This window comes from Rhodotorula toruloides, assembly GCF_000320785.1.
Source record: "Rhodotorula toruloides NP11 unplaced genomic scaffold Scaffold49, whole genome shotgun sequence".
In the NCBI taxonomy this organism is placed as follows: Eukaryota; Fungi; Basidiomycota; class Microbotryomycetes; order Sporidiobolales; family Sporidiobolaceae; genus Rhodotorula; species Rhodotorula toruloides.
This window is the reverse complement of record NW_015623009.1, coordinates 6,209-13,735: the sequence shown is the minus strand read 5'-3', so window position 1 is coordinate 13,735 and position 7,527 is coordinate 6,209. Positions and strand designations below refer to the sequence as shown.

Genomic DNA, 7,527 nt, shown 5'->3' with positions numbered 1-7,527 from the left:
AGAGCAAGGGCAGAGCAAGGGCAGAGCTTCCGCCACGCTGAAGGCGCATTCCTCGGAGCAAGTCAACGCCGCATGTCCCGGTGCCCCAAGCGGCAGAGGGACAGCCAAGCTGTTCTGTATGGGCAGGAATGAAGCAGGAAGCAGAGGAGCGCCCTCATGCGGAAAGAATAGAGGAAAGCACGCCGCGCAACGAGGATGCCCTTGAACTGCGGAGTATGCAAAATGCGAGTTAACTACACGCCCCGTATGCGCCACCCATCCTCCACGACACCCGCCCGCCCATGACGCCCGCCCGCCCGTTGGCTACCGCTTGACAAACGGCAGACCCATTCCCGACAAGAGCGCCCGCGCCTGGTCCTGCGCGCCTCGCCCGCGCGCGGTCGTCCTGCAGAAGATGTTCATGCCGAAGAGGCGCGGGTACTGGTCGAGGTTCACTTCGATCTGGGGGAAGAGGCCCATGGCGTCCGGGGTGAGTCCGAACGCGACGACGCCCGAGTTGAGCGAGATGTTTTGCCGCGGGGTCGAGGCGGCGGGGAGAGGGATGCCGGCAAACGTCTTGAGGCGCGGGAGGACAAAGTCGGTGAGGGTCTCGAGGAACTGGTACATCTCGTCGCCGCGGAGCTCGACCTTGACGCCCGAGGGCATGCCTGCGCGGACCTTGAACGAGGCCGACTTTTTGGTGGTGCGCGTGACGACGATGCCCTTGCCCGAGCCGGGGCCGTAGGGGCCGGGGTGGGCCGACTGGAGGGGTTCGCCGGTGATGGCCTGGAAGGCCATGATGAGGGGGAGGAGGGTGCTCTTGGCCTGGAGGGCGTGCTTGGTCATGCACTCGACGACGATCGACTCGAGGCGCGGGACCGAGTCGGGCGAGGTGTAGGACGGGTTCGGGGCGAGGGCGCGGCCGCCTCGGGTCGGGGGGAGCTTGTCGCGCCCGCGGGTGTACGGGTTCTCGGGGTCCCACACGAGCTGTCGTTCGAGCGGGTTCGGGCGGTGTTCGGTGTGGCGCTTGTGCGAGTAGAGGAGGTACATGAGGTCGTGCGAGAGCGAGTGGGTGTAGTGGTCCTCGAGGCGGGACCGGGCGACGCGGCCGTACTGGATGCGCTCTGGGAGCCGTTCCCGCAGTGCGTGCACCCGCTCTGCCGCGTCTGCATCCTCCCCTGCTGCCGCCCGTGCTGCTGTTGACGCGGGCCGGGTCGACGAGGGCGGTGCGAACGAGGCGAGCGGTGCGGGTGGTCGTTGGCGGGTGCGTGCGCCGGCTGTTGCCGTGCGAGCGAGTGCGCCAGCTGTCCGGTTCATCTGTGCAGTCGAGCGCGAGAGTGAGAGCGCGAGAGTGCCGCGCTGATGCGCTGATGAGCTTGCCCTCGTCCTCGTCGCCGTCGTCGTCTCGTCGCTCGCCAGCGTTCGCGTGCTCGCCGTCTTCCTCTCCGCGTGACCCTCCTCAACCCCGCCACTCGCCATGTCGCCCCCTCCCGCCGGCGGAAAGGACTCGCACGCCGCCCGCATCCTCGGATCTGGCACTTCGGGTCAGTCGCCCGTTCGCTCGCCGTCCTCGCGCTTATCGGGGCTCGCTGACGCTTATCGCACAATGCAGGCATCGCCGAGCTCATCATCTTCCACCCCGTGTGCGCACCCGTCCTCGCTCTCAGCCCTCGTCCTCGCTGACTCTTCCGTCCGGTCACAGCGACACCGTCGCCAAGCGCCTCATGTCCAACAAGGTCTCGGGCGTGAGTGCGAGAGGACGACTGTCACTGCAGTGACTCCCTCGCTGACGCTCGTTCGGGCGCAGATGCCGATGATGCAGGTTGTCTTCAGGGAGCACGCGACCGCACCCGCAGGCCGCAAGCTCCTGTCCCTCTTCCCCGGTCTCGGTTACGCCGCTGGCTACAAGGGTGAGTGCCGAGCCGCTCGGCCGACGACAAGCCAAGACGAGCTGACCCCGTTGCGCCCGCAGTCTTGCAGTCCGTCGCCTATCCTTTACCCTCTACCCTCTCGTCCGCTGACCTAGTCCCTTCTTGCTTGTCCCACCGTGCAGGCGAGTGTACAAGGTGAGCCAATCGAGGAGGAATTGCGGGAAGGAGTCGTCGAAGCTGACCCAGGTCGATTCCCGCAGTTCGGAGGCCAGCCGTACTTCAACGACTTCCTCTCCAAGAACTTCAAGACGCAGTTCAGCAACACCTTTGGAGAGAAGAACGGCAAGGCCATGATGTCGGCCACCGCTGGATCGTGCGTTCCGCCAAACTCGCTCGACTTGCTTCCGAGCTGACCACCTCCTCGTCCTCGCGCAGGCTCACCGGCATCGGCGAGATCGTCCTCCTTCCCCTCGACGTCCTCAAGATCAAACGGCAGTGCGTGCAGCCCGGTTACTTCCGTCCGCTCCCGCTCACTCCTCCTCTTGTATCGCACGCAGAACCAACCCCGAGGCGTTCCGCTCGCGCGGCTTCGTCCAGATCGTCCGCGACGAGGGTTTTGGCTTGTACCGCGGCGCCTCGTGGACCGCAGCTCGCAACGCGCCCGGCTCGTTCGCTGTCAGTCCCCGCCGACGCGCGCTCTCGCTCGTCTCGCCCAAGCTGACCCGCTCGTTCGCTCCCACAGCTCTTCGGTGGCTCGGCGTTCACGAAGGAGTACGTCTTCGGCCTCCAGGACTACCGCTCGGCAACCTGGTACCAGAACTTTGTCGCCTCGATCGCCGGCTCGGTGCGTCCCGTCCTTCCCTGCTCACGGACGTCTTTGGGGTGGTGAAGGAAGACGTTGGAGGCCCACGAGCTGACCCGCCATCGCTGCCGCAGGTCTCGTCGATCGCCATCTCGCAGCCCCTCGATGTCATCAAGGTGCGTCCGCTGGCGCCACTCGCGCCTGCAGTCAACGCTGACGAACTCGCACGCCACGCAGACCCGCATCCAGAACCAGAACTTCGAGTCCAAGGTCGGCGGCATGACGGTCGTCCGCGACTTGATCAAGCACGAGGGCTTCTCGGCGTTCTTCAAGGGTCTCACGCCCAAGGTCCTGTGCGTTCGCTCGGCTCGCACTGACGACAGTCTTGGAGAGCTGACACGATCGGTCTCGCAGCGTCGTCGGTCCGAAGCTCATCTTCTCGTTCACCCTCGCGCAATCCCTCATCCCCTGGTTCTCCAAGTGCGTCCCGTGCCCTCGCACAGCTTCGCAAATCTTGCTTATCGGGTTTGCCGCACCGCAGCTTCGTCTGAACGCGCTAGACACCCCAGACCTCCCTCCTGACCCCCTAGATTTCCATCTCCCTCTCGGCTCACTTACCACTCGCTTTCTTCCCGGGCGCTCACTGAAGTAGACTTTCCCTACACCCTTGTCCTTTCACTCGTACACTCTCTTTACTCTTTATGTCCTTCTCTCTCTCTCTCTCTCTCTGTACGGTCTCCGGCGGGGGTCTCCTCGCTCGGACAGTTTCTGTCCCCCATCCAACCAAAAGCGCAGCAATCGCACCGCTCATTACCAGGAACTCTTCAGCAGACCAGGCGCATGCGAGTGACTCGTGGGCGAGTGGTCGGCGCTGGATCTTTGCTCCATCGCTCCATGTCTCCTGCGAGCCGCGAGCACGAGATCGAGCCTGCAGCCTAAGGCACCCCTCGCCAACTCACTCTGTCGCTGTCGAGTGACAGTCGTGCGCGAATTGTATGCGTCGGTGATACAGTTGCAACACACAGGGCGGAAAGGCCGTACGGAAGTGAAGGGAGACGGAACAGCGGTGCGGAAGACGAGGTAACATGCGAGCGGCGTGACGGAGCTGCGAGGAGCTGTCTAGGCGAAGTAGAACTGCGGGAGAGACAGATGTTTTAGCTCGAGCATACGAGCGGGAGAAGGTGAGGAGCGGGGAACGGACGTGATCGTTCTTCTTCTTCGACTGGACCTCGCTGCGGGGAAACAGACGAGGAGTCGGTCAGCAAGGCGTCGTCGTCGGCGTTGGCAACAAGGCGGCACGCACAGGATGCCCGACAAGTAGTGCTCGTGGTTGATCTCGGTGAAGCCTTCTCGCAGCGCAATCATGCCCGCCTCGACACACACCGCCTGGAGCGCGAACGGATCAGTCTGACGAACGAGCGGTCGACGGAAGGGGAAGGACGCACCTTGAGCTGCGCACCGTTGAACTCGTCCGTACTCCGCGAGAGCTCCTCGAAATTGACCTTCGGGCTGACCTTCATCTTCCGCGAGTGGATCCTGGCAGTGCAGTCAAGTCAGCATACCGGGTTGCGACGAGCGGGAAGGCGACGGGAACGCACTCCATGATCTTGGCTCGCGCCTCCTCGTTCGGCAAAGGGAACTCGATCTTGCGGTCGAGACGGCCGGAACGCAGCAGCGCCGGGTCGAGCACATCGATTCGGTTCGTCGCCGCGATGACCTGCGAAAGCGAGTCAGCGTGACGAAAGCTGACGGATAGGAACGCGACGCACCTTGATCCGGTCGTCGCTCGAGAACCCGTCGAGCTGATTCAGCAGCTCGAGCATAGTCCGCTGCACCTCCCTGTCACCCGACTTGTCGCTGTCGAAACGCTTCGTGCCGATCGCGTCAAGCTCGTCGATGAAGATGATGGCCGCCTTGTGCTGCTTCGCAAGCTCAAAGGCGTCGCGGACGAGCTTGGCGCCGTCACCGATGTACATCTGGCGTGAGAGAACGCGGAGGTCAGCGTGAGGCGAGTATGAGCCCGAGGCGGATTGAGACGAACCTGGACGAGTGAGGGCGCGGCGAGCTTGAGGTAGCACGCGTCCGTCTGCGCAGCACAAGCACGGGCGAGAAGCGTCTTTCCGGTACCTGCGAGAAGGAAGGAGCGTGTCAGAGACGAAGGAAGCAAGGCAAGGATTAGAGGGATCGCGCGCACCTGGAGGGCCGTACATCAAGCAACCCTTGGGGGCCTTGATTCCGAGGGTCTTGAAGCGCTCGGCCTGCTGCATGGGCAAGACAATAGCCTCGACGAGCTCCTCAATCTGCTTGTCGAGTCCACCGATGTCGTTGTACGACTCGGTCGGCTTCTCGTCGACCTCCATCGCCTTGACGCGCGAGTCAAACTCGGCAGGCAAGGTGTCGAGCACGAGGTACGAGTCCTTGTTGACGCCGATCAGGTCTTTCGGGCGGAGGGTGGCGGGGTCGACGAGGCCGACGAGGGGGAGGAAGATGGTTTGCCGCGTCGAGGTCTTGATAACGGCGCACTTGCCCTTGCGCTGCGCGTCGAGGTCGACGTTGGCGCCCTCGGCGTCTTCGTCGACATCCGGGTCGATGTCGAGGATCTGTGGGGGAGGAGCGGGGCAAGTGTCAGCGGTTAGAACGGGCGAGAAAGGGGACGCTGCTGATTGTCGCGGACTTGCCACCGCCTCTCTCCTCCAAGGCGGGGTTCATCCGTGCGCTGACCACCTCCGCCAGCCAGGCTTCATCGAGCCCATCTCCCGCCAGCTCGAACGTCGCGAAACCGCTTCTCCCCACATCTTGCCCTCGTCAGGTCTGCGTCGCTAGCCCGATCTCACGGATGCCAGCCTGATCCTCCGCAATCGATACACCTCCTCGGCCGGCGGCAGTCGTCCTCAGAGTCTCGGCGGTGCAAAACGTCCTCCGCGGCCAAGATCCGCGAAAGCCCCAAGTCCTTCAGCAATTTCGACCTCCGCCCGTAATCGGCGCCTCCTAGCACGCCCGCCAGATGACCCCGCAGCATGCGTCGCATCCCTCCATCTCGCCCTCCAAGTTTCCTCGCAAGAAACCCCCGTCCTTCGCAAACAAGTTGGAGTGCGGGCGGGCAAGCGGGCGCGACTCACCTCTACGACGTTGCCCACGAGGTAGGGGAGCATCTTGTTGTTCTTGATCTTGTCCGTGTTGTCCTTGATCTGCTCCTTCATCTTGTTGCGCTCGTGGTTGAGGCGCATCGTCTCGCTCCGCATGACCTGCCGGAGTCCGAGCGCTTCCCGTCAGCTCCGAGTCTAAGATCACAGGCATGCATACAACGCTTCGAGGAGCCCAGCGAGGCTGTGGATGAGAAGCGAGCGAGATGACATCGCGTCGAGGGAGGTGGAGCGCACCTTGAGGTCGTTGTCGATGAGGCGGGTCCTGGCCATGATGTCGTCTGCGCTGGCGTTGAGGATCTCGTCTGGCAGCGGCTCCTCCTCGGGCTCGTTTGGCTGTGAAGAGTGAGCGGGTTGCGAGTCGCTCATGGTGGCATCGTCGTTTGCGCGCGCGGGCTGGGCGGGCTGGTCCTTGTCGGGTTGCTGGCTGCTGCCGTCGTCGTGCGGAGGCTGTGCGTCCATGTCCAGCTAGAGCAAGAGAGTGAGCGAGAGCGTGAGAGAGTCGTCAGCCCTTGCGTGGTTGTAATGAGTCTGAATACAAATCGAGTTGTATTCGAGTTTGTATTCTCCAGCGACCGCTCTCTCCCTTGTCCCTTCGTCGCCTCGCACAGTCTCGCGAACCCAGTGAGTGTGCGCAGTTGACGAGTGACACTGCAGACTGTGACTGACCAGCGCGGCGCTCTCTCCCGTCGCAGCTCCGTCCCTCCTCGCTTCATCAGTGCGCACCCCGTTCCATCTCGACCCCCGACGACCTCGCCTGGGACACGAGCAGACGAGCTGACCATCCCACGACGACAGTGTTTGGCATGCGCGCGTGGCCCACCCCCTTCCTCCGCCCCATGTGCGTGCCAACTCTCCACCTCTCCCCCCTCCGCCGAGCTGACCGGGCCATCTCGCCTCCTTCCTCCATCCGCGCCTGGTCTGCTGTGTCTGATCGCTTCACACGCTCTCTCACACATCGTCTACGCCATCACGTCCACGCCCCGACTCGACGCCTTTCGCGACACCACACAGGTGGCCCTTCATGGTCGGCGCCGGCATGACCTTCTACCTCGTCAACGCCGCACAGAACGCCATGCTCCAGAGTGAGTACTTACCTCTTCTGTAAAAGATGTGCTGGGTCAGGAGCGGGCACAGCTGACGGAACTCTCGCTTTCCTCTTGCCCCTCTCGCTCCCCTCGCGCCTTCGACCCCATCTTGAACTTTCCCCTTCCTCCCGCCTCGCCGCATACCAGGCGACGAGTTCAAGAACTCGCCCAAGAACCCTCACCGCATCTCGTCCACCCCCGCCGCGCACTAAGCACGCCCGTTCGCCTCGTTTGGTTCGGTTGACGGTTGACGGAGAAGCAGTAGACACGGTGGAATGAGGAGCGACGCGACGTGCAAAATGGTATTCCGTGGATGCGCTCGTCGAAACGGACGAAACGTGATGGCCGGCAGACTCGGCCAGGGAGGAGAGAGCGGCTCGGGACGCTCGCCATGCTGGGCTTCGTGTTTGTGGACGGGGCTCGCCTCTCGCTCGACCGGCTGGCCGTGCGGACAACTACGAACGGCTCCATCGACGAAGAACGCAGCACTCGCCAAGCTTACGCTCCTTGCTACCCTCGGAACGCCAGCCACGCCCTCATCTCGCTCGCAGTGAGAAGTTTCGTCGAGTCTCGCTTGGGGACGCCATCTCCCAATCACGCGGAGAGTCTCGCTCGCGGCTTCGAGCGACGGTCCCACGTCTCGC

At 63.5% G+C, this 7,527-nt stretch overlaps 4 protein-coding genes across 4 annotated transcripts; 2 read left to right on the top strand and 2 right to left on the bottom strand.

The window, feature by feature from the left end:
* Positions 1-303: 303 nt before the first annotated feature.
* Positions 304-1,296, bottom strand: RHTO_06704 (60S ribosomal protein mitochondrial precursor; the record flags this gene model as incomplete). The annotated part of the gene is made up of 1 exon (XM_016420363.1): positions 304-1,296. The coding sequence occupies one exon, from the start codon at positions 1,294-1,296 to the stop codon at positions 304-306; it is 993 nt and encodes a 330-aa protein (XP_016269214.1).
* A 160-nt stretch (positions 1,297-1,456) lies between these two features.
* Positions 1,457-3,203, top strand: RHTO_06703 (mitochondrial carrier protein, GTP/GDP transporter; the record flags this gene model as incomplete). Its single annotated transcript, XM_016420362.1, has 14 exons — positions 1,457-1,523; positions 1,592-1,622; positions 1,682-1,724; positions 1,787-1,889; positions 1,952-1,958; positions 2,033-2,045; positions 2,111-2,223; positions 2,286-2,345; positions 2,408-2,525; positions 2,593-2,694; positions 2,787-2,828; positions 2,890-3,005; positions 3,067-3,132; positions 3,194-3,203. The coding sequence occupies 14 exons, from the start codon at positions 1,457-1,459 to the stop codon at positions 3,201-3,203; spliced, it is 891 nt and encodes a 296-aa protein (XP_016269213.1).
* Positions 3,204-3,771: 568 nt separating this feature from the next.
* On the bottom strand, positions 3,772-6,257 carry RHTO_06702 (26S protease regulatory subunit 6a; the record flags this gene model as incomplete). The annotated part of the gene is made up of 10 exons (XM_016420361.1): positions 3,772-3,786; positions 3,854-3,884; positions 3,956-4,038; positions 4,098-4,188; positions 4,251-4,369; positions 4,422-4,628; positions 4,694-4,779; positions 4,847-5,252; positions 5,772-5,897; positions 6,033-6,257. 10 exons carry the CDS (start codon positions 6,255-6,257, stop codon positions 3,772-3,774), a joined length of 1,389 nt encoding a protein of 462 aa, XP_016269212.1.
* A 255-nt stretch (positions 6,258-6,512) lies between these two features.
* RHTO_06701 (F-type H+-transporting ATPase subunit j) lies at positions 6,513-7,095 on the top strand (the record flags this gene model as incomplete). The annotated part of the gene is made up of 4 exons (XM_016420360.1): position 6,513; positions 6,594-6,636; positions 6,810-6,880; positions 7,031-7,095. Coding segments are annotated over 4 exons (180 nt in total).
* Positions 7,096-7,527: the final 432 nt, after the last annotated feature.